This window comes from Dromiciops gliroides, chromosome 6 (assembly GCF_019393635.1).
Source record: "Dromiciops gliroides isolate mDroGli1 chromosome 6, mDroGli1.pri, whole genome shotgun sequence".
In the NCBI taxonomy this organism is placed as follows: domain Eukaryota; kingdom Metazoa; phylum Chordata; class Mammalia; order Microbiotheria; family Microbiotheriidae; genus Dromiciops; species Dromiciops gliroides.
Window position 1 is genome coordinate 81,495,469 of NC_057866.1, and position 24,080 is coordinate 81,519,548.

Consider the following 24,080-nt stretch of genomic DNA (forward strand, 5'->3'; position numbering starts at 1 on the left):
CTATGGGGCAGCTAGGTGGCGCAGTGGATAGAGCACCGGCCCTGGAGTTAGGAGTACCTGAGTTCAAATCCGGCCTCAGACACTTAACACTTACTAGCTGTGTGTCCCTGGGCGAGTCACTTAACCCCAATTGCCTCACTAAAAAAAAAAAAAAAATCAGAAACTGACTTGTTGAAGGCTAATGTAGTGCCAAAATTAAACCCAAGTCATCTGGCTTCAAGTTCAGTACTCCTATAAAACTAGCAAGCCTCTTTTCTTAATCTTATCTTTTTACTATTCTTTTCCTTCATTTCCTTTTTTTTTTAAACTAATAACCCTAAATCCAGTTCTCTTTTATTGCTTTTTGGTCGTTGTTAAGGATATGCATCATAGGCCAGGTAGAAGAAATAGTAAGAAAATAGCTTTACTTGGAATTAGGTTTAAGTAAATTTAATATATTTTACTGATCAGGTTAATCACCGTTCTTACTAATCATTGTTTTTCACTTAATTAGGAGGTCTAACATTTAAAAGATTCATTTTAAAATAAATAGCTCTTTGAAATAGATCATGTGATAGTTCTAGAGAGAACTTAAGACCATAGAAGTATACTAAGTCTTTTGTGACTTTCTTTGGCTATTCTGTTTGGATAGTCATTTTGATCTTTGCAGCATTTTACCATCGGAGAAACTATCCAAAGTAAATGATAATGCCAGTTTCAACAGACAACAAAAATTAAAATGGAATTTGGCTAAAAATGATGTACTTAAAACTAAGTAAGACTTACTGAGTTGATGTTATTAAATATCTAATCAGTATGGATGGAAAGGTCTCAAGAGTTAAATCCTGATGACTCAAAAGGAACAGTAAGGAAGAGAGAGACATCGTATAACTAGACCAATGTGGATACACAGAAAATTCATAAACCAACTTACTTTTATTATTTTGGTTTTGGTTTAAGACAAATGGGGAAGGTGAATGAATATAGGAGTATAGAATAACCCTATGAAAGTCATGTCTAAAGTGCTAAAACTTATATGAATCTGTTGAGAAATGATAAAAACAGTGAAAGGGTTTTGGACTTTTTAAACCTATTTTGTTCTTAGAGGATCAGAAAAAGTATCACACTGCTGCTTGGAGTGAGTGGGACATGATAAAAGACATAAATGATAATGTCATAAATGAGACATAAAAGATAATGAATAATGGAGAGAACATAGAACTATTAAACTCTGAATTTCCTTCTTTTTTCTGCCAAAGAGAATAATCCTAGGAGTAAAAAGAACCAGAGAAAAGTGACTAAGATAAATAGGGAGAAATTGAGGAAGACATCCAGCTAGTGTACATACCCAGTGGTGAGTTTATAGTAGGACATGACAAGTGTTGCATTGATGGAAAGGCATTGATGGTTTGTAGTTTGCATCCTTTGAGAGAACAATCAGGTTGAGATCATAGATCCATTTTTGTGTTTGAGTGAGGAGATAGCAAGAGAGCACTTGACTTTATTAGTTCATGTCACAAGACTCCATGTCCCAGGGGGCACAAGGAAGAAAAATGTCAGTAATCTTTGAAAGCTCATGGTAAGTAGATGTGCCACAGTACTGGAGAAGGGCAAGTGCTGTGATTTTCAAAAAAGGAAAAAAGGTAGATTCTGCCATTGCAAGTGAGTTTGATTTCAAGTTGAGGCAAAAATCTAAAACATATTATTAAAGAGATATTTAGTAATCATCTAGAAAAGGAAGGTTGGAATCACAAAGAGCTAAAAAGAACAGATGTCAAACTCATTTAATTTCCCTTTTTATCAAGGTTCTAAGACCCATTTATCAAGGCAGTCTTGTAGATATAATTTCTTTACATTTTGCAGAGCACTTGACAAAGCCTCTAATGAAATTCTCATGGACAAGATGGAGAAATATAGACTAGTTAAATTACATTGATTTGGAATTGACTTGAGTAGTCAGAGCCAAAGAATTAGTCATTATTGGCTTCATAGAAGGTTGTTTGTTTAAGGTCTATAGTAGAGTTCCCCAGGTAGGTCCTTGATTCTATATGTTTAACTATTTTTCTTAATGATTTTTATAAAAAAGTAGCATGCTTGGTATGCATGGCATTTCAGGTGTCACGCAGATGAAAATAGCTAATACATTGGATGGCAGTATCAAGATCCAAAGAGATCTTGGCAGACTAGAGCTTAGAACTGAATCTGACAAGAGATTTGATATGTCTTATACATTTATTCAAAAAACCAGTTTCACAAGTACAAGTTGGCATAGGCATGGCTCCATTTGTCTGAAAATAATCTGTGGACTTAGTGTGCAGATTCAGTGTAAGTCAGTGGGTAGTCTGAAATAACAGACCAAAACTCTACTGTTAATTGTGGACTGAGTCAAGAAAGAAGGCAAAGAGTCTAGAACTAAAGAGCTTCAAGTCCTTCTCTGCCTGGTCAGAAAATATGTGAAATTCTGTGTTTATTTGTCAAGTCTTCCATATCAAAGAGCATTGTCAAACTGAAGAGCATCCAGAGGAGGACAGACAAGATGCTAAAAAGCCTTAAGATGAGGCCATATGAAGATGGCTGTGGGGGTTAGATTGGAATGGGTTAACAAAATATAGTATGAATTCTGTAGTTGAACAACAGGCCCTGTGTCATTAGCTGGAAGACCAGCAACATGGCGCCAGGGCTGTTGCTCAAGTACAGAAATACTATATTTTGTTAACCCATTTTCTGTATCTTGGCTACAGCTCTGATTGTTCGAGTATAGAAATCATACTATATTTTGTTAACCCATTCCAATATAGCCCCCACAGATGGCTAAAAGATTTAAGTATTTTGTCTGGAGAAGACAAAGTACTGATGACAAAACTGTCAAAAGATATTTCAGATATTTGAAGGGCTGTCATGTGGAAGACTTAATGATTTCTGCTTAGCTTCAGAAAGCAGAACTTAAAACAATGGCAGGGGCAAATTGAGGTTCATTATAAGGGAAATCTTCCTAAAAATTAAAACTATACAAAACTGAAATGGACTACTTTATGAGATAGTGCTAGAAGTTTTCCTCAACAGAAAGCTTCAGAAAAGGCTTAATGACTACTTGCTAATCTTGGTAATAAAGGGATTCTTGTTCGGATATGAGTTAGACTAAATTGTTTCTGAGATTCCTTCCTGCACTGAGATTATGTGATCTCCTGTGTTTAACCTTAGCTATCTAGACTCTCCAAATCTGAATAACTGGTCTGATTTTGTGGTGGTGGTGTGTTTTTTTTTTTTAAACAACCCTGTGAGGTATAGTATGACAGTCATAATTTATCACCATTTTACAGATAAAATAAAGGCTTAGAGAAGTTAAATGAATTACTGGAAGGATTAACTAAAACTTGAAGTTACATTTCTGGTCTTTAATCTTAGAGCTTTTTAACTTTGTCATGCTGTTTGCCATCATAGCAGTATTTGAAAGAGCAGAGGTGCTATTTTAGTTTTAACCAATCTAGCAATAATTTTTAAACTCAGTTTTTGGACTGCAACAATTCTGATTAGAAACTATATTAATATTTATCATTTCACTTCATTATTTCAATATTTAGGCACACCGAGGATAATTCTAAAAAGAAGAATTCTGAAGAAGACCACAAAGAAGCATTAAAAACAAATGAGGTATGTCATAACCCTTTAAAGCTTCTTTTTAATGCCCTATTAAAAACAACAACAACAACTTTGGGGAGAAAACTAGTGTGACTCTTCCTTTTTAGGTTAAAATTTTTTTCATATTAAACTATTTTCTCAGGAAGCAATGTTGGGTATATCTTCATGATGTTGGGTTTTATATGTTTTTGTTTTTGACTTAGTTCACTTCTACTCTTTCCTTATTTTTGAACAGATACTTACAATGCTGTTTGTAATAATGTAACTAAAATGTCTTATAAACGTCTAAAAGTAAAAAAATCTCAATGTACTCATTATATGTACTAAGACAGAAATTTTAATTGTGCCCAGTAAATTGAAATATAGTTCTTTGTATGAAGATCAATGCATCATCACTACTATCTTGCAAATATTTATTATATTATTTTGTTAAAATCGGATTCTGAGTTCTTTAAAGAAAGTAATACTTTGACTAGAAATTATGTAATAAAATTAATAAGTTTTATGAGATCAAATTAATTCCAAATTTTGATAATGAATGAGGGACGAAATTTACTTTTGTTCTACCTTTAAGAAGATGAGTCCGCAAGTATTAAATAACTACTTTGTGCTTAGTAATGTTTGTAAAAGCAAATAAGTAATATGTAAAAAATTGCAAGGGGACAGGTTTAACACCTTGTCACCTCCCACCCCATGTTGTTTTGTTCCTAAAACTTGGTTAGAAAGGAGGTAGTGTTTTAAGAGAGAAAAGAATTCTTCTTAAAGGCTTTAAGATAATACCGTATGAGAATGTTTCTGCTACAAACAAATAAATCTTAACTGCTCATTAAATCAATACTGCTCCCAAATTTCTGGCACTTGAAAAAGGAATTCGCTTTTATTTTAATCTATACTCAAATTATATTGAAATGAATTTTCTTTAATTAACACTTTTTACCATCTCAATGAATTCAACAAGCATTTGCTAAACACTTAGTATAGATGAGCTAGAGCTAGGGAAGCAAAACCAAAACAGTCAAGCATATATCCTTTTGAGTAAGCCCTCAGTGGGAGAATAATAACAGGATCATAGATCTAGAGCTGAAAGGAACTTCAGAAGCTACTTAATCTAGCCTATCATTTTAAAAATGAGGAAACTGAGCCCAAGAAAAATTACTGACTTTCCCAAGATTAAATAGGTAACAGGTACCATGAACAGTTATCCCTTCCACATCTGGACTTTCCCCATTGAGGTTCCAATTTTTCTTGGGTCACCATAAGAAATTAAATGGGAATTTTGGAGGAGTTTTGCAGAAGCCACACACATATGAAGGCTAGCAGAGGACTCAGAGCCTATGACCAAGTATTTAACCCCAATTATACGATAAGGTACTATAAATACACCATAAAAGAAAAAGGAAAAAGTCAGACTTCTTCTCTTGAACAAAGAGAGGGCCAAAAAATTTTACACATATTTTCCAAATCACAGTGGGTATCAGCCCTCCCCACCCCCACAATGTGGAAGGGATAACTGTAAATAAAAAATATAAATAAATAAAAAATAAACACATAGCTTAGTAGATAGACTGATTTAGATGTGAGAAGAGTGCTTACAGCCGGGAGCAAGGAAGAACACTTTCAAACATCCAAATTAATAAACAAGGTGGCATGTCAGATAGAGTTCTGGACCTGAGTTCGAATCTAGCCTGAGAAGACCTAAGTTCAAATTCCTTGTCAGACACTTATTAGCAGTGTGACCCAGGGCAATTCATTTAAGGTTTTTTTGCCTCAATTTCCTTATCTACAAAATGGAACATAGTAAGTTTTAAATAAATATTAGCTATTTTATAAGTTTGGATTCTTAATCAAAACTGACATTTATATTACACTTCCAAGTTTGAAAAATTTACATATAATGTGTGTATATATGTATACACAGATAAAATCTCAGTTGAGTTTTAAAACAATCTTTAAAGGTAGGAACTACTGGTATTATTTCAATTTTAAAGACTACACCAAAATGCTTCTCTAATTTGGGAATTCACAATTAAACCTATGGAGTCTTCAAGACAAAAGTATCTCATATATTTTTTTTCTTTTATAGCATTGTGAAAAGGTATCCTCATCAAAGGAACTGAAACATATTTATACAAAAAGTGACCCAAGTAAACCTGCCCGAAGACTTTCTGAGTCATTACATTCAGCAGACGAAAACAAAAGTGAATCCAGAATGGAAAAGGAACTGAAAAGACGGACATCTGCCTCCTATCCAGTGGAAGGAGCACAGCAAGACACTGACATAAGAGATGCCAAAAGACATTTGGAAAAATCAGAGATGACTATTGAAGAAACTCAGAAGCAAAAAAGTACACTCAAAAATGAAAAGCATCTTAAGAAAGATGATTCTGAATCACAGCATTTAAAAAATATACCTAAGAAGGAAGTGAGGTCAAACAAAGAAAAGCCTGAAAAGGAAAAAACTCTATCGGAAGAAAAATTGTCTACAAAACATAAATATAAAGGAGACATTGTACATAAAACAGGTGATGAGACTGAACTCCATGCTCCTGAGAAAGTCTTGAAAGGAGATGAGAGTTTTCAAAAGCAAAGTCAACCACCAAAGATTTCTGATGATAAATCTGACAAAAAAAGTAAACATAAGAATGAACGGAAAATATCAGTATTTAGCAAAGATGGAAAAACAGTTTCTGAATATACTATAAAAACTGATGAAACTTTACGTAAAGAAAATAGCAAAAAAGATAGACATATTTCAACTGAAAAAGTTAAATCAGAACACAAAGTAAGAAGGTCAAGTGATTCTAAAGTTCAAAAAGACTCCCAAAGTTCCAAACAGCACAGTTATACAACTCAGAAAAAAAATGAAAATTACTCAGAAGATAAGTGTGATATGGAATCAACTAATTCAGATAGCAATTTAAAAACAGAAGACATCGTTCACAAGGAGCGACGAAGAACAAAGAGCTTAATTGAAGATAGATTTTTATTAAAATCTAAATCAAAAAGTCATAAGCCATCAAAAGCAAATGAAGCAGAATTACAAGAAAGTGTCACAAAACAAGTTACTCAGAAATCTGACAAAGAAAAAGTGTTAGAAGAAAGTGACACTGACAAACAACGAAAATCCAAAAGTGATGATAAAGTTCTAGAGGAAACTAGTATTGAATCTGAATTGGAAAGCTCTTCCTCATCTACACATAGCTCACTGAAAGATTCTAGTCACAAGATTAAGTTATCATTGGGAGAAAAGGCACTGACAAAAGAAAAACACAAGAGTGATAAAGATTTGACTTCTAGGCTTGAGAGGAAATTATCAGAAGTCCACAAAAATAAGAGTTCAAAGCATGGTAGTAAGGAAATTAAAAAGAAGGAAGAAAATAGATCAGAAGAGAAGGATGGTAAAGAAATTGAAAATAATGAAAAGGCTAAAAGCAGTAGTTTAGTCATGGAAAAAAAATTAAGTAGAAAACTATGTGAAAATCGGAGAGGAAGTTTATCCTCACAAGAATCAACTAAAGGAGAGGAAAAGTTATCAACAGACAATATTCCCTCTCTTCAGAAACTAAGAAAGAGTGGTGATAATTTATTAATTCCTGGGCAAGAGCCAATGGAAGTTGATGCAGAACAAACCTTTGTAAATGTTCTTGAAGTCTCTAAAACACAAGACAAAAGCAGTGTTGACTCAGGGCAAGAAATTGGATCTGAAAACATCATGAAACTTGAAACTTCATCCCTAGTTACAAGTGATGAATTAAGAACTATTTCAAGTGATCTAAAATCAGTAGATTCCACCTTTAAATCAGAATATCAATCAACATCTGACTTTAGTTCTGAAAAGAATACTGAACATGAAAATAACCTTGCTAAGAAAACAAATGTACCAGGCCCTGTATCCAACCAAAATTCTGAAGAGAGAGAATCTATTCAGCAAGAAGCATATCAAATGGATATAGACCCTGAAATCGGTCATGAAATTTCGCAAAATGCTCCTTCAGAAAATGTTGACATTAAGAAGAATTTTACAAGTATAACCAAACCCAATGAGGAAAGTGTTACTCTACTCAGTTTTTCTACTAAAGGAGAATCAACCCTTAAACATTCCATAAACACAAACTCCTCACAGTGCTTAGTTTCTACAGCTAGTGTACCTAAAAAAGACTCTCATAATTTAGATAGAAGTTCATTAGCTGAGGAAAGAACTCTTTTGGGATGTGAAACAGCAAACACTTCATATGTAGACCACTCCCCTCTTTTGGGGACAAGTTTGAATATGAGGGAATCTGAAACCACTGAGTTGAGTAGCAGCAACATGGAACATGGTGACAGTTCTTTCACAAGTCAGCCAACAAGAGAAAACAGCATTACCATCGAAAATGTTAAAGAAAGTGATCAGGAAGCTATGTTAGACAGTGAACAAGAAAACGAAAAGTGCACAGTGTCTCAAGATAACTTGAAAACTGATATGATTTTAAATAATGAGAATGTTAACACCACAGAATTTGTTTTGACAAAAGTAACTGATAGGGAAAATGATGGTATAATTCTAGGTAATAGTTTAGAACAGGATATGAATGTTGTTGTAGATAATGACAAGAAGGAAGAATGTGATGTTGGTTTTGTGATAGAGCCTACTACAGAAAAAGATACTATAAGTGTTGAAGCTACAGAAAATCCAAGCATAAACACTCTAATTATGAGAAGACTAGAAGCAGCTGAAAACGTGATAACTGATGTTGAAGAAAAGAATGAGAACAGTGAAGTAGGCACTAGTGTAGGAGTTCATGGATTCACTCCTTTACACCAAAGAAAAGAAACAACTAAAATCACTACAGTAGGGATTAGTAAAGTGGAAAAAGTTGTTATTGCCACCAGTACTGAAGAGAAAGATAACATAGTTACCATAGACTCAGTAAAGGCAGGTGATACCACAGCAACTTCCACTGACAGAGAAGAAAGTGAAGTCACTGTATTTTGTACAAGTATTGAAGCAGACGAAGGCTTTGTAACAGGTATATGCCCTGCAGATAATCATGTTCCTATGGGAGCAGAAGCTAATGAATGTACTGTTGTTGCAGCAGCTGAAGAAGGTGGTGGTGTCACTGAAGGATTTGCTGAAAGTGAAACTTTACTCACTAGTACCAAGGAAGAAGAAAGTGGAGAATGCACTGATGCCGAAGAAAGAGATAAAGACTCTGGCAGAGCTCAGACAGTAAAAATGGAAATTGATGTAAATAGTGCTGAGACTGAAGAAAAAGATGACGCTGTTACAAGTGCGGGCTCTGAAGAGAAACGTAATGGTTCCTCAAGCAGAAATTTGGGAGTAGTTGAAGATACTGTTACATGCATAAGTGAAGTAGAAAGTGATGGAGCTGTAACAAGTGCAGGCACAGAAGTAACAGAGGGATCTTTAAGTAGTCAAGATGTAGATGAATTCCAGAGAAGTATGATTAGAACAGGTCCCCAAAAAGAAACTGAGGGTACTGTGACATGTACAGGACTGGAAGGAAGAAGTGATAACTTTATTATTTGCTCCGTGACTGATGCAGAGGCACAGGAAGAGAGCATGGTTACTGGTGCTGGTGTGATGGTAATAGATAATGATGCCACAGCTGGTATTATTGCCAACCCAGAAGGTGAAGATTCCGTAAATGATGGTACAGAAGGTGAAAGTGCAGTCACCAGCACAGGAATAACAGAAGAAGAAGGAGAGGGAGCAGCAAGTTGTACAGGATCTGAAGATAGCAGTGAAGGCTTTCCAATAAGCTCTGAATCAGAAGAAAATGGAGAGAGCACAATGGATAGCACAGTGGCCAAAGAAGTCACTAATATCACACTAATTGCTGTTGGTCCATGTGATGACGAGGGCATTGTGACCAGCACCGGTGCAAAAGAAGAAGATGAAGAGGATGAGGGTGTTGTTACTAGTACAGGGAGAGGAAATGAAGTTGGGAACACTTTAACTTGCACAGGAATAGAGGAAGAGGTTGAAGATGCACTAACTTGTCTAAGTGCTGAAGAAGGTGAAAACTTGATGATCTGTACTGCTGTTGAGCATGTTGAAGCTGAGGCAGGCACTGCTATCGTAAATACAAATGAAAGTGGGGTTGATAGTATGACTAATGCAGACAAAGAAATGAAACATGGTATGATGATATACTCCAGCGTCAAGGAGATTGTTGAAAGCAGTGTAACCAGTGCAGTTTCAGGAAAGGCTGACATGGCACTAATTCCTATGGATACAGAAGAATGTGATGGCCCCATGACCAGTGCAGCTACAAATAACAATGATAGTCAACTCACTAGTGAAGAAAAAGATGAATATGCCACAATCTCCACTGGCATAGTTGAAAGTGATGAGGTTCTAGTATCTGAAGCAGTCCCAGAATATGAAATTGAACACATTCTTCCAGCAAGTGAAAAAGATGATGAACTATCCACTATGGCCAGTGAGGATAACAAAAATCAAAGTATTTCTACTGGCAGCGAAAGCAAGAGTAAAGGTTTGATGATTTCTACCAGCACTTCAGATGAATATTGTATCCCTTTACTAAGTACAGTTGTAGAAGGTAATGATGGTCATTGTAGTACTGCAAGAATCAAAGAAAATGATGGGATTGCTATAGAACTTGAAGAATTTGAAGCCCCCATGCCCAGTGCAGTTATAGAAGATCAAAGTCAGCTTCCTGCTGTTGGAAAAGCGGAAAAGGATGAGTGTGCTATGATTTCCACAAGCATAGTGGAGGAGTTTGATGCACCTATGTCCAGTGCAACTATGGAAAATTATGAGGTTCAGCACCCTGTTGCTACAACTGAAGAAATAAATGAAAACATCATCTTTGTAGCTGCTGAAGATTATGAGGCACCTATGTCCAGTGCAATCACAGAACTTGAAAGGCAACTTGCTTCTACTAGCAAAGATGAAAAAGATGAATGTGCACTAATCTCTACAAGTATCACAGAAGAATGTGAGGGGCCTGTTTCTAGTGAGGTTGTTGAAAAGGAAAATGAACATCCTGCCACAATAATAGAGGAAAAAGATGGGAGTGCTCTAATCTCTACCAGCTCAGGGGAAGATTGTGAGGGCCCAGTGTCCAGTGCTGTCCCAGAGAACAAAGATCATCCCCTTGCCAGTATAGTTGAAGAAATCAATGATACTTCTATGATCTCCACAAGCACTACTGAAGAATGTGAGGTAGTAATGACCAGTACAGTCCCACAGAATGAGAATAGACTTACTCCCACAATAGGTGAAGAAATAAATGATGGTGCCATCATCTCCACGAGCACAACTGAGGAATACATAGTGGTTGTAACTAGCCTAGACAAACAGGAAATGACTCAACCTACTGCAATAGGTGCTGAAGAAAATGAGAGTTCTTCTGTGGTGTCACCTGAAAAAGTGAGAGAATGTGAGGTCCCCATGCCAAGCATAGTTGCTGAAAATGATGACTCTCAAAGTCCTAGGCCAATTGTAAAAGAAAAGGAGACCTGCCCAGTGATACCAGTAAATTCCATAGAAGAATATGAGGGTACTTTAGATAATGAACTCACACATGAAGAAAAAAATGATAGCTCCTTCAGCACTCTAAATATAGAAGACAAAAGTATTCATAATAGAGATGAGGAAATTAGAAATGGTGCTGCCACAAGTAGTTCAATAATGAATACCTCAACCATTGTTACAGAGACAACTGAGAACTCATTGGTGAATCAGAGCAGACATAAAGAAATGTCTGAGGATATGACTAAAGATTCTATTGTCAGTATTTGTTCTTCTGCAGTACTAAATGTCGGTGCTGAAAAAGCTGAAGATATACCAGATTCCAAAGAAATAACAGCAGAGCTTTCTGGTATCCCTTTTGAGGAAGTAAAGCACAGTGACTACTTGAAAACTGAAAACCCTGAGTGTATTAGTGACTTAGTGTCAGAAATTATTCTTTCTAAAGCCAGAATTTCTCCTTTTGGTGAACAAGCCCCTCTGTTAGCCTCTAAATGGGATAACAACACAACTATAAATAGCAATCATGATGCTGAACTAATTTTTGAAGCTACAGTAGAAAAAAATAGTGACCATGATGGCATAAAGTCAGTCAGGGTGGAAGAAACCCTTGGAATTAACATTTCTTCGGTAGAAGATGTGCATGGTACAGGTAAGAATATTTTTAGAATATGGGGAAAATTTTGATGTTATTAGTAAACTGCAGCTGTCTGTGACTTAGCAAGACCTAAGAACTTGCCTTAGTTAGACAGTGGTTAAATGACTCATCTGGGCTGATACAATTTAAAAGTGTTAAGTAGATTTCAAATTCAGGCCTTCCTGACTCTGAACCCAGCACTGTATCCACTATGACAACTACTTTTTAAAATATAACTAAAAGAATTTTGCTAATTTTTATATCATCATTTAGCTAAGATACAGAGCACTTTATAAAACATACCAGACTGCAGAAAGCCATTTGAAATAATAAGACTGAACTTTGTCAGGAGACCTAGTCTGATCTTCCACTAGTAGACTGTATAAGTGTAGGCAAATTAACATCTAATTCCCCATTTTTTCTTAATAAATGATGGAATTAAACTAGAAAACCCTTAAGGTCCTTTGCAATGTTGTCTAACATTCTACTATTCTCTATACTAACTGAGTTACACTGGGTGAGTCACTTTACTTTTCTGATGATTAGTTTCCTCATTTCTAAAATACAAATAATAACACCTACTGTTGTGAGGATTAAATGAGGTAATATATGTCTTGTTCTTTGAAAACAGAGTTGGGAGTGTCAGTTGTTATTACATGGCTAGTTTCCAGTTATATAATATTTCTGTTTCATCACTTTTGAATGTCAAACTGTATAACAGTTTCCAACATTAAAATTCTTTTAACATCCCCTTCAGGACTCCTGTAAATAGAGCCTTGAGAGTCATAAAGTGAACCTAAAAGTTATGTTAACCCTATTTCTCAGTGGTGATTGGTTCAAAGCACTGTACTTGGAATGTAAGAGACCTAGTTCAAGTTCTGAGTACTATGTTCTGTGCGACTTCAGGCAAGTCCTTAGCCACTCTGTAACATAACTCTTGTTCTGCCTACCTTATGATTGTTTTGACAATCAAATTAGATCTGGCTATAAAAAAAGCATTTTATAAAATACAAAGATTCTGTACTTAAAATGGGTGGGAGTGGGGAAGGAGGTGGATGTAGCAATTACGATACTCCAAAAAAGAGGTCCATTGAAACATTTCAGAGATGGCACAGAAGAGAACAGAAGGAAGCCGGACTGACAGTTTTGAAACTAGCATGGAATTTATTGTGCATTCTTCCCAAAGCAAGCATTTCTTATGTAGTCTCTTTTTGTGTGTTAACTGTATAGAAATGTGCTTTTTTTGGTGTAGACAGAACCAAAAAAATAAATATTTTTTGTTTTCGTAGTTGGTAACTTGAAAAGAACTATTTCAGTTGATTGATATGGGAAGCCAGATTGTGAAGGGTGAAAGAGGCTTATTTTTTATAAAGTATTTTTAAAATATTTTTAAAGGGAAGGAGCCAGTAGATAGGGAGAGGTTGAAGATTAGAAAAAGTAGATGATTGAAGGGGCTGTCTGCTCAAGAAGACTAAAAGGGATCATATCAAGGGCACATGTAATGTAGTTGGATGGTAAATTTTAAGATGAAAAGGGGGTGGTGGCTGGGAGGGGGGTACTTAGAGATCAGAGCAAACAGCCTTAGTTTTCTTAGTAAATTAAGAGATGAGCTCCTCAGCTCTGAGAATAAAATACAGATTTCTCCCTTTGGCTTTTAAAGCCCTTTACAATATGTTCAGGCCTATCTTTCCAAGCTTACTGTGTATTACTCTCATTTTCTCAGTCTGGCCAGTTAGCTTCCCCTATACATGACAGGCTTTTTCTCATCTCCAGCTAGATGGTATGGTGAATAGAATGTTGGACCTAAAATCAGGAAGACCTGAGTTCAAAACCAGCCTCAAACACTATGTGACCCTGGGCAAGTCACTTAACCTCTCTTTGCCTCAGCTTCATCCTCTGTAAAATGGGGATAATAATAGTACCTACCTCCCAGGTTTGTTGTAAGAGTAAAACAATATAGTATTTACATGGGAATATAGTATTTATAATATTTTGTAAACCTTAAAGTGCCATATAAATGCTAGCTATTATCATATCATTGCACAGGCTCTGCCAGGCCTGAAATGTGTGTTTTAGAACTTCAACTTGGCATCCTTCAAGGCACAACTCAAGTGCCATCTCCTTCAATAGACTGTTCATGATTTCTCCAGTTTGTAGTTCTCGCCCCTGCCAGGTTGCTGTATATAAATTTTTATATATGCTGTTTATTTATCTTTGAAAATGCTTTATCTTAGAAAATTGTCTCATTTTTGTATTTGTGTCCCCTGTACCTAGCACCCGATTACACACATATTAGGTTACTTCTCTTTATAACAAATCATAATTGATGCTGTTTGCTTATAAATGGTTACAAAATCATTCTGTGATATACTTAAGATGTAAAGTAAAACTTTAGTAATTTATGCCATGGAAAGCAAAGATAGTCTGAATTATAGATTTCTTTTAAAGGAAATACAATTTTATGAATTATAGTTATCATAAAGTAATACTGTTACATATTAGGGTTTCTTGAGCAATTTGCTTTGGTGAATGGATATGGGTGATTTGTAATTAGCACAGTAACTGTCAGTATTTCTGAAGTGCTAGATGCAGTTTTCTTCAGATACCTTAAACTATTTCAATACATTCCTAAAGAATCCCTTCTCTTCATAATTCAGTGGTATACCTAATCCTAATCTTTGTCTTAATTAGTAGGCTTTTAGTTAATGAAGATTTCCTACATTTATGTAAAGATCAGTTTAATTTGTTCATTTTAATCATCCTGCATATTCAGAAAAACAGTTTAATGTTAAGTTAAAATGAGTAAATTTTGTCCAGAAGAAAGTGAGGGAAAATAGTTGTAAATTAAATCCAGCTCCATCTTCACATAGACTATCTGGGAACTTCTGTCCTTTGGAAATTATCTCCCCTGGCATAAGTCCCATTAGTATTGCTCTGACTATAAAAAATATAGTTGGATTTTAGGGTTGAAAGGAACCTTTTAGATCATGTAGACTAAATCTGCCATTTTACAGATGAGGAAATTGAGGCCAGCAGATGCAGCCCTGAAATTCACTATGGATGGCTCTCACTTTCTGTGACTTAATTTTTAATGATATCCTTTTTATGCCAAGTATGATTTGGAAAAGAAATTCAGAACACAGTTTAAATTCTATTTCTTGAAGTAGCATTGTATAGTGAAGAGTAAAGTTGAAGTCGAGAGACCAGAACAGAGAAGCTGAAGTCAAGCGACCTAGGTTTAAATGCCATCTCTACTTCTTAATAGCTATGTGATCTTGCAAGAGTTACTTAAGGACCTAAGTTTCTTCATCTGTAAAAGTGATAGAATTATATTTACCTAATGCCCACCAACTTCACAAAGATGTTCTGAAGAAAGCATTTGTAAAGGATTACATAAATATGAGCATTAGTATTTTCACTCCATGATTTTCTTTTTAAATACTTCATCAAAACAAAAAACAACTAAGCAAATTTGTATTTGCCTACTGACATAACTTATCTGCTTTTGTTTTCTTTATAAAATATTTCAAAATTAAATTCTTAAATTGGTTTAATATTTTCTATTTCATTAGGCAGTAGAGAGACTCTACCAAATGTTTTGGAAGGATTAGAGCAGAAAACTAACTTGGAAACTGAGGTATGGCTGGGGATTCTATTATTCTTAATAATATTAGTTTAACATTATTTCACCCAACTTGGTCCAAATATAGATTATCCCTCTTAAAATAAAATATATTTGAAAGAGAAAAATATGTAGAATATATATATATAAAAGATAATTATATACAATTATTATATTAACAAAATATATATTGTGAAAGTTGGATAATTGAGTGATACAGGAGCTATGCATAGACTTAGAAGTCACCTATTAAGGGCTAAAATGTCAGTACCTTTGACCCAGAGATTTCTCTGCTAGGTTTCTATTCCAAGGGGGTAACAAAGAAAGGCTGCATATATGTTAAAATAACTATAGCAACATTTTTTGTGGTGGCACAGGATTAAAAACAAAGTAGATGCCTATTGCTTGGTCAATGGCTAGACAAAATTGTGGTAGACAAATGTATAGAAATAGTACTAGACTATTAAAAACGTGGAATCTTATTTTTTATCTACATATTTATAATGAATATTGAGAAGGAAAGACTTACATGAACTGATTCTAAATAAAGTAAGAAGATCCGGGCAAATAATATCTACAAAATGCACAATTATAAAATGTTTGGACTTCAGCAATGTAAGTGGAAAGAAGTCACCACAGAACATTTGGAAATTAATTTATAAAATTACAAACAAACTTGACCCCAAAGAAGAGATATAAGAAGACCTTAGCCCTACAAAACTTTATAAAAGTAGGGAATCTATAAGTGTGGAACACTACAAATGATCAGTTTTAGTGAATTTTTTTTCTTCTTTTTTCTTTTGAAAAAAAAAATATTATATAGGATGGTTCTTTGTTATAGGGCAAATGTAAAGGACAGAAGAGGAAATCTAGGTGATTAAAAAAACCAAAAGCTGTCAGTGTTGTTTGTGGATTTTTTTTCCCCTTCTAAGCTACCCCTGGTCAAGGCTAAGAGCAAAAGGAAATTAGGATCTGCCCCACTGGAAGATGCTGTTAATAATGTCACTTACATAAAAAGCAGTGTGATGTGGATGAAAGAACACTACACATAACACAGTTAGCTCCTGCTTCATACCAGAGAAGGCTAAGACCAAGGCAGATAAAAACCAATCAGAGCATGATTATACTATAAGCCATGTTTTAGGGAAAGGTATATAGTCTTTATTTGGGCCAAGATAGATACTTATGTTTAAATAGTGCATAACATCTATCTTTGTACTTAATTTTTTTTTACATGTAGAAATCATCCTCTTATTGAAATTATCTGTAACAGGAAGTAAAGCTCCCTTTCAGAAAGATACAGCACAACCTAATAATTCATCATTCTCAAAAATGACAATTCCCCACTCCCAGTTAGAGTAACATCATGCCTTTGATGGGCATTTAGTTGATTTTTATATTTGTTTTAATTTCTGCACAAGGCCATCCTATACTTGTCAGGAAGTTACTCTTCTAAGACTTAAGCAGAAAATCCTATGTTCTTTTATGGATGAAACATGGGAAAACTAGGTGAGCAATTGCTTTCATAATGTAAGATTTCTTCTGGTTTTTGAACCAATATTACAAGTTTTGTTTTTTAATATATGTGTTAAAATAGTGGACCAAATATTTGTTGTGAATCATTTTCTGATCCTTCAGTGATCACTGTAGTTAAGTTGGACTTCTTTTTGTTTGGGCATTATTTTACTTTTTATTCAATTTGGATCTCTAGATTTCTGTGCCTTCAGAAGAGGAGAAAAATCAGTATATTTCAAAAGTACCAGAAGGCCTTGATGGAGGAGAAGAAATAGGTAAATCTCATTATGATGATAATTGTTTTGTTTTATTTTGCCCCTTTTTATATAGACTTAGCCATAGCAGATGAAACTTTTAGGGAAAAACAGTATGTATGCTAAATTATGTGGATCCTACGCTTTTGAAATTAATTCAAGAATTACTAAATTCTGTATCTTCAAAACTTTGATCTTCTTTCAAAAAAAATGTTGGTTCAAGTTACTATTTGAATTTGATGTCTTGATATCATGGCTAAAAACAGTAATGACTTTTCTTTCACAAAAATCTTCAAACCTAGCCAAAGATCTAAATCAGGGGTCAGTAATATACAGCATAAGGGCCAAATCTAACCCACAGCCTGGTTTGGGGGAGGTGAGCTAAGAATGGTCTTTTACATTTTAAAATATAATAAAACTTTACTAAAAATGCAAAACTGATTCTTAACTCATTTTACATTTGCAAGTCCCTGGTCTGAAGGGTAGACCTGAAAACAACAGATTATGCAAATAGTATCTGAAATAAAAACTCAAGAGAATTGTACTTATGTGCATTGTATGGAAAAGACATTGGTTGCTATTAACGTTGCCATGGTTGCCATTGGTAATATCTGGGGATGGGGGTAGGAAGGGTTTTGCAAAAGCTAGAAGTATATAGATAGTCATCAAAAACTGCTTAGGTCAGAGTTTTTAGTATTTTGTTGAAGTTACTTTCTAAGACACTTTACAGCTTGTGTGATTCTATTCACTTACTCTCTGGGCTTCAAGTTTCTTTACTTACAAAATGAGACTGATAATACCTAAGCTTCCTATGTCCCATGGTTGTTTTTTTGTTTGTTTGTTTTTTGTGGGACAGTGGGGGTTAAGTGACTTGCCCAGGGTCACAGCCAGTAGGTATCAAGTGTCTGAGGCCGGATTCAAACTCAGGAACTCCTGAATCCAGGGCCAGTGCTTTATCCACTGCATCACCTAGCCGCCCCCATGTCCCATGGTTTTAATGAGGAAAGTATTGTGGTGGTCTTAAGGTACTATATCAATGCAGGTTGTTGTTTTCAAGTCAAAACAACAAGCTTTTTTTTTTTTTCTTGCTTGATTTTTTTTTTTTTTTTTTGGCGGGGCAGTGAGAGTTAAGTGACTTGCCCAGAGTCACACAGCTAGTGTCAAGTGTCTGAACCTGGATTTGAACTTCGGTCCTTCTGAATTCAGGGCCAGTAATTTATCTACTGCATCACCTAGCTGTCTCAACAACAAGCTTTTAAATGCTTACTCCGGGCCAGGTACTGAGCTAAGTAATAGGAATACAAACATAAGCAGAAAGATAGCAAGGAGTTTATATTCTAATGGGTGAAGACAACAACATCAAACATCAAAGGAAGCTGGAAAAGGGATCCAGAGAATAAGAAATGGAGATCAGTGAAGACATGGCCAGCTTAGTCACTTTCCTTAATGGAGGTTCTGAAAGGATGTACCCCTTCAGAGGAAGGGGCTGCAAGAGTGGAGGGAACTTCCAGGGTAAGGAGACTGTTTTTGCCTGGTAGAGAAAGTCAATGAAATCAGGAATGGAACACAGAGAAGAATTAATTCTTTGTTGTAATATAAAAATTAAATCTCTTCAGAAAGCATTTATTAAGCACTTAGTGTGTGCAGGAGGCTGTGGATAGAAAAAACAAAAATGAAATCATCCTTCTGTAGGAGCTTATATTCTATTGGGAAAAGAACATGCACATTGAAAATGAAATATAAAATGTATATAAAGTAATTTTGGCAGGGGTGAGGGAGCAGGATTCAGATAGACTTCTAGCAGGAAAAACACATGTGAACTTTGAAGGAAGCTAGGGATTCTATGAGGGGAGAGAGCATTGGAGACAACCTATAGAAAGGCATGGAGGCTGTACCATAGAGTACATGAAGAAGTTATACACGTAATATATGTGTATGCATATATACACTTAATATATATAATTATATATAATATTGCTTATATATACTTAAAATATACTATGTCATATATTGATGCATACATATATATGATAAGGTAAGGCCTTTAGGAATATCAGTTTGGCAGCAGTGTGGAGCAAGGATTGGAAAGAGAATGGCTACAGGGAGACCAAATAGGAAGTTATTACAGTAGTTGTCAAGATATATTAAGAAACTGAACTACATACAGCAGGAGGCTAGATAAGTAGAGAGAAAGGGGCAGAAGTAAAAGATGTTAAGGAAGTAAAATTGACAAGACTTGGCAACTGTTAGGATGTGAGAGATGGAGTAAAGGGAAGAATCAAAAATTTCAACAAAGGAGTTAGGGAAAGAGAATGAGTTGTGTTTTGGACTTGTGGAATTTGAGGTGCCTATGGAATATGTACTTGGGAATGTTCATCAGGCAGTTGGTAATGTAGGACTGGAGTTCAGGAGATAGACTAGGCCTAAATATATAGCTCTAGTAGTTACCTACATAGAAATGATACTTCAGTCCATGGAAATCCATTGAGATACCCAAGAGCAAGTATAGAGAACAGACACCCCCCCCCCCCCCCAGGACGGAGTCCTGAGATATATCCACACAAAGAGGTAGGATAGAGATTATAATCTTGTATAGGAAACTGAGAAGTATATAGATAGATAGGAGAACAAGAAAAGAGCAGTCTCATAAAAACCAAGATAGAAGATGCCTGCTGGGAGGGGTGGCAGCAGTGCCAAATCTGCAGAGAAGTCGAGAAGGATAAGAACTCTGAAGAGACCCTCCTATTTGACAGTGATCATTGGTAACCTTGAAGAGAACAATTTCAGTTGAGTGATACAATCTGAAGCAAAATTACAAGGGATTTGTGAAGTAAAGTTAAAAAACAGACAACTTTAATTTGGTTTAATTTCTTCTCTGTGTTTACTGAGAGATGTTCATTATACCAAATTAAAGCTGGGTTCTGGTTCTACCATTGACATGGATTGTGAACTTTGAGTTTCCACCCTTTTAATAGTTCTTTCTCCGTACTTGTGAAATGCTTTTAATTTTTCATGATAGGATTATCACTTTGAACATTCTTCAAAACAGTCTAAACAATATTAATTTACCCAGCCAGCTGTCCACTTTAGAATCTTGGCGTTGGAAGGGAACTTTGACGCCACACATCCTAGGAAATGTTTATAGAATAATATATACAAACAAGTATATAGAGAGCAATATAGAATATAGTTTATTGTCTCCTAGATCTAATTCTTTGGCTTTTTTCCTTTTTCTCTATTGATTTCCTGTAGTACTGATTACCCTTGGGAAAATTATTTTGGTGAGAAAGTAGCTTCATCCTATTACAGTTACGTTTTAAATCTTTTTTAAACTGCTTATTAGCAAGTGTTCTTTGACTCATGACTAAATTGAATTTTCTCTATTCAATCTATGACATTTAAAATTTGAATATAAACTATCTCTTGCATTAATAGAATTGTTATGTATCTTTAAGTTTTCCAATAATTTCATCCTAGTTTCTTCATTATAATAAGTAGTACGTAGAGAAAAAATTACTTTGGAAAGGATAGCAGGTCATGAATTGATCTTCTTGGCCACTTTTAAAAGTTTTAATTGTTGTTCAGTTAGTTATTCAGTCGTGTCTGACTCTTCGTGACCCCATGGACCAGAGCATTCCAGGCTCTTCTATCCTCCACTATCTCTCAAAGTCTGTCCAAGTTTGTGTTCATTGTTTCTGTGACACTATCCATCTCATCTTCTGACATCCCCTTTTCCTTTTGCTTTCAATCTTTCTCAACATCAAAATCTTTTCCAATGAATTCCATCTTCTGTTTGTATAGCCAAAGTGTTTTAGCTTCAGCTTCATTATTTGACCTTCCAATGACTAGCCTTAATTCCTTTAAGTATTGGCTAATTTGATCTCCTTGCTGTCCAAGGGATTCTTAAACGTCTTCTCTAGCACCACAATTCAAAAGAGTTGATTTTGCTGTATTGAGTTTTCCTTGTAGTCCAACTCTCATAGCCATACATTGCTACTGCAAAAACTATATCTTTGACTATATAGACCTTTGTTGGCAAGATGATGTCTCTGCTTTTTAGTATGCTGTCCAGATTTGCCATAACTTTTCTTCCAAGGAGCAAGTACCTTTTCATTTCATGGCTGCAGTTGCCCAAGAATATAAATCTGGCACTGCTTCCATATCTTCTCCCTCCATTTGCCAGGAAGTGATGGTCCAGTTGCCACAATCTTAGTTTGGGGTTTTTTTATGTTAAGCTTCAAGCCAGCTTTTACACTTTCCTCTTCCACCCTCATCAAGAGGGTTTAATCCCTCTTCATTTTCTGCCATCAGAGTGGCATCATCTGCATATCTGAGATTGTTGGTATTTCTCCCAGAAACCTTAATTCCAACTTTTGATTCATCCAACCTGGTATTTCCTATGATGTACACTGCATATAAGTTAAATTAGTTGACAATATACAGCATTGTCATACTCCTTTTTCAATCTTAAGCTAATCAGTTGTTCCACGTTCAGTTCTAACTGTTGCTTCTTGGCCCACACACAAGTTCCTCAGGAGACAAGCAAGATGATCTGGTACTTCCATCTCTTTGAGGACTTGCCACATTTTGTTGTGATCCACACAGTCAAAAGCTTTAATGTAGTCAATGAAGCAGAAGTATATGTTTCTATGAAACTCCCTTGCTTTCTCCATAAACCATTGAATGTTAGCAATTTGGTCTCTAGTTCCTCTGCCTCTGGAAAAACCAGCCTGGTCTTCTGGTAATTCTTGGTTCACATATTGCTGAAGCCTAACTTGCAGAATCTTAAGCATAACCTTGCTACCATGCGAAATGAGGGCGGTTGTTCAATAATGAATATTCCTTGGTATTGCTCTTCTTTAGAATTGGGATATGGGGCAGCTAGGTGGCGCAGTGGATAAAGCACCAGCCCTGGAGTCAGGAGTGCCTGAGTTCGGATCTGGCCTCAGACACTTAACACTTACTAGCTGTGTGACCCTGGGCAAGTCACTTAACCCCAATTGCCTCACTAAAAAAAAAAATTAAAAAAAATAATTGGGATATAAACTGATCTTTTCCAATCCAGTGGCCACTGTTGAGTTTTCCAAATTTTCTGGCATATTGAGAGAAGCACTTTAACAGCATCATCTTTTAGAATTTTAAACAGTTCAGCTGGAATTCTATCACCTCCACTAGTCTTATTATATGCTTCCTAAGGCCTACTTGACTTCATTCTCCAGGATGTCTGGTTCTCGATCAGTAACCACATCACTGTAGTTATTGATATCAAGATCTTTCTTGTATAAGATTTTAACTTATAGAAGTAGCAATGCTATTAAAATATTATCTACTCGATAAGGAAGCAGTTTGTAAGTATGGAAGGGATGCTTAGACATACTTAAAAGCAAAAAAATAAAAATCTAAAAAGCTTTAGATTAGATATCTTGTGTTGTTTGTCCTTCATTCTCGAAGAGGACCGTGACATGGGAGTAATGTCATGACTTGCACTGAATTGGTGTAAGGGGCTAAAATTCTAGCTAGTCTGTCTAAAATATCTAATGAGTGGTCGCCAATATATTATAAGCTTTAGCAAGAGTTAGACTTTTAAGCATTTATTAAGGAGAATAAGAATTTGGTGAAGAGAGAAAGGCCTAGATTCAGCTGTCTATCTCAGGGAGCCGATGTCTCCAGCTCCTCTCCCCTGAGGTCCTCCAGAAAAGAGTGCGAGAGAGCAAGCCTTGCCTCTTATAGACAGTACCCATGTCACTTCCTGACGCCAAGGAAAACCGCATGGCTTGCCCTCAGTCGCCGTCTCCTCATGGCAGAGCTTTCCTACAGTAACTGTCCAGCAGGTGGCGTCACTCCAATTGTTACATTGGATTTAAGTGAGGGAGGGCTGTGCAGATTCAACAGCCTTACTCTTTCCTCCAGAGTCATCTGGGTCCAGTGACAAGATATAGATCAGGATGACTGGAGTTGGCCTCGGATATTTAAGGCAATTGGAGTTAGGTGACTTTCCCAGAATCACATAGCTAGTAAGTGTCTGAGGTGAGATTTGAACTTGGCGCCTCCCAACTTCAAGGCCATTCACTGTTCCACCTAACTGGCCCAGATTAGGTATCTAAGTTGTAACAGCAACAATAATAATGCATTTTTTGCCCACTGGTACAATGAAATAGTGGATATTAAGTATACAAAATGATAGAATAGCAAATTGTCCCAGGACAATTTCTATCTAAAATCCATTAAAAAAAGAGTGGGGAGTGCAGCTAGGTGGTACAGTGGATAGAGCACCGGCCCTGGATTCAGGAGGACTTGAGTTCAAATCCAGCCTCAGACCCTTGACAGTTACTAGCTGTGTGACTCTGGGCAAGTCACTTAACCCCAATTGCCTCTCCAAAAAAAAAAAAAAAGAGCAGGATCATAATGTTATCTTCAGGTTGTTGGCATAACGCTTTAAAGTTTTCATAGCAATTTCATATCTGTCATCTCATTTGATCCTCATACCATGCATTGAACTACTTAGGACAGGTATTATTTTTTTATTTCTTTTTAAAAAATATATGTTAAATTTAACACTATATCTATATATAGATATATAGGTGTGTGTGTGTGTGTGTGTGTGTGTGTGTGGCAGTTGGGGTTAAGTGACTTGCCTGGGGTCACACAGCTAGTAAGTGTTAAGTGTCTGAGGCTGGATTTGAACTCAGGTCTTCCTCAATCCAGGGCTGGTGCTCTATGCACTGCGCCACCTAGCTGCCCCAATTTAACACTATATTAACATTAAGACAGGTATTATTCCTATTTTACAGATTAAAATATCTGGAGTTCAGGAAAATTAATCGACTTGCTGAAAGTCAGATATATATTAAATGAAAGAACAAGGAGCCCATATCATAATCTCACATAGACTGGGTAATTCAATAGATGACCCTAAAGATAGTCAAATAACTATTT

At 35.7% G+C, this 24,080-nt stretch overlaps 1 protein-coding gene across 10 annotated transcripts in view; it reads left to right on the forward strand.

Moving 5' to 3' along the window:
* Positions 1-24,080, forward strand: part of BOD1L1 (biorientation of chromosomes in cell division 1 like 1) — an 84,067-nt gene that overhangs the window by 23,541 nt on the left and 36,446 nt on the right. For 8 of the 10 annotated variants that reach the window (XR_006353526.1, XR_006353527.1, XM_043969950.1 and 5 more), the window contains 4 exons: positions 3,561-3,630; positions 5,702-11,768; positions 15,326-15,390; positions 17,087-17,165. Coding sequence is in view for 7 of the 10 variants with exons in the window: in XM_043969950.1 (XP_043825885.1) it covers positions 3,561-3,630; positions 5,702-11,768; positions 15,326-15,390; positions 17,087-17,165 (6,281 nt within the window). In the remaining 3 variants the exon portion in view is untranslated. The remainder of the gene's footprint in view (positions 1-3,560; positions 3,631-5,701; positions 11,769-15,325; positions 15,391-17,086; positions 17,166-24,080) is intronic. The other 2 variants (XR_006353528.1, XM_043969957.1) reach the window with 1 other exon arrangement.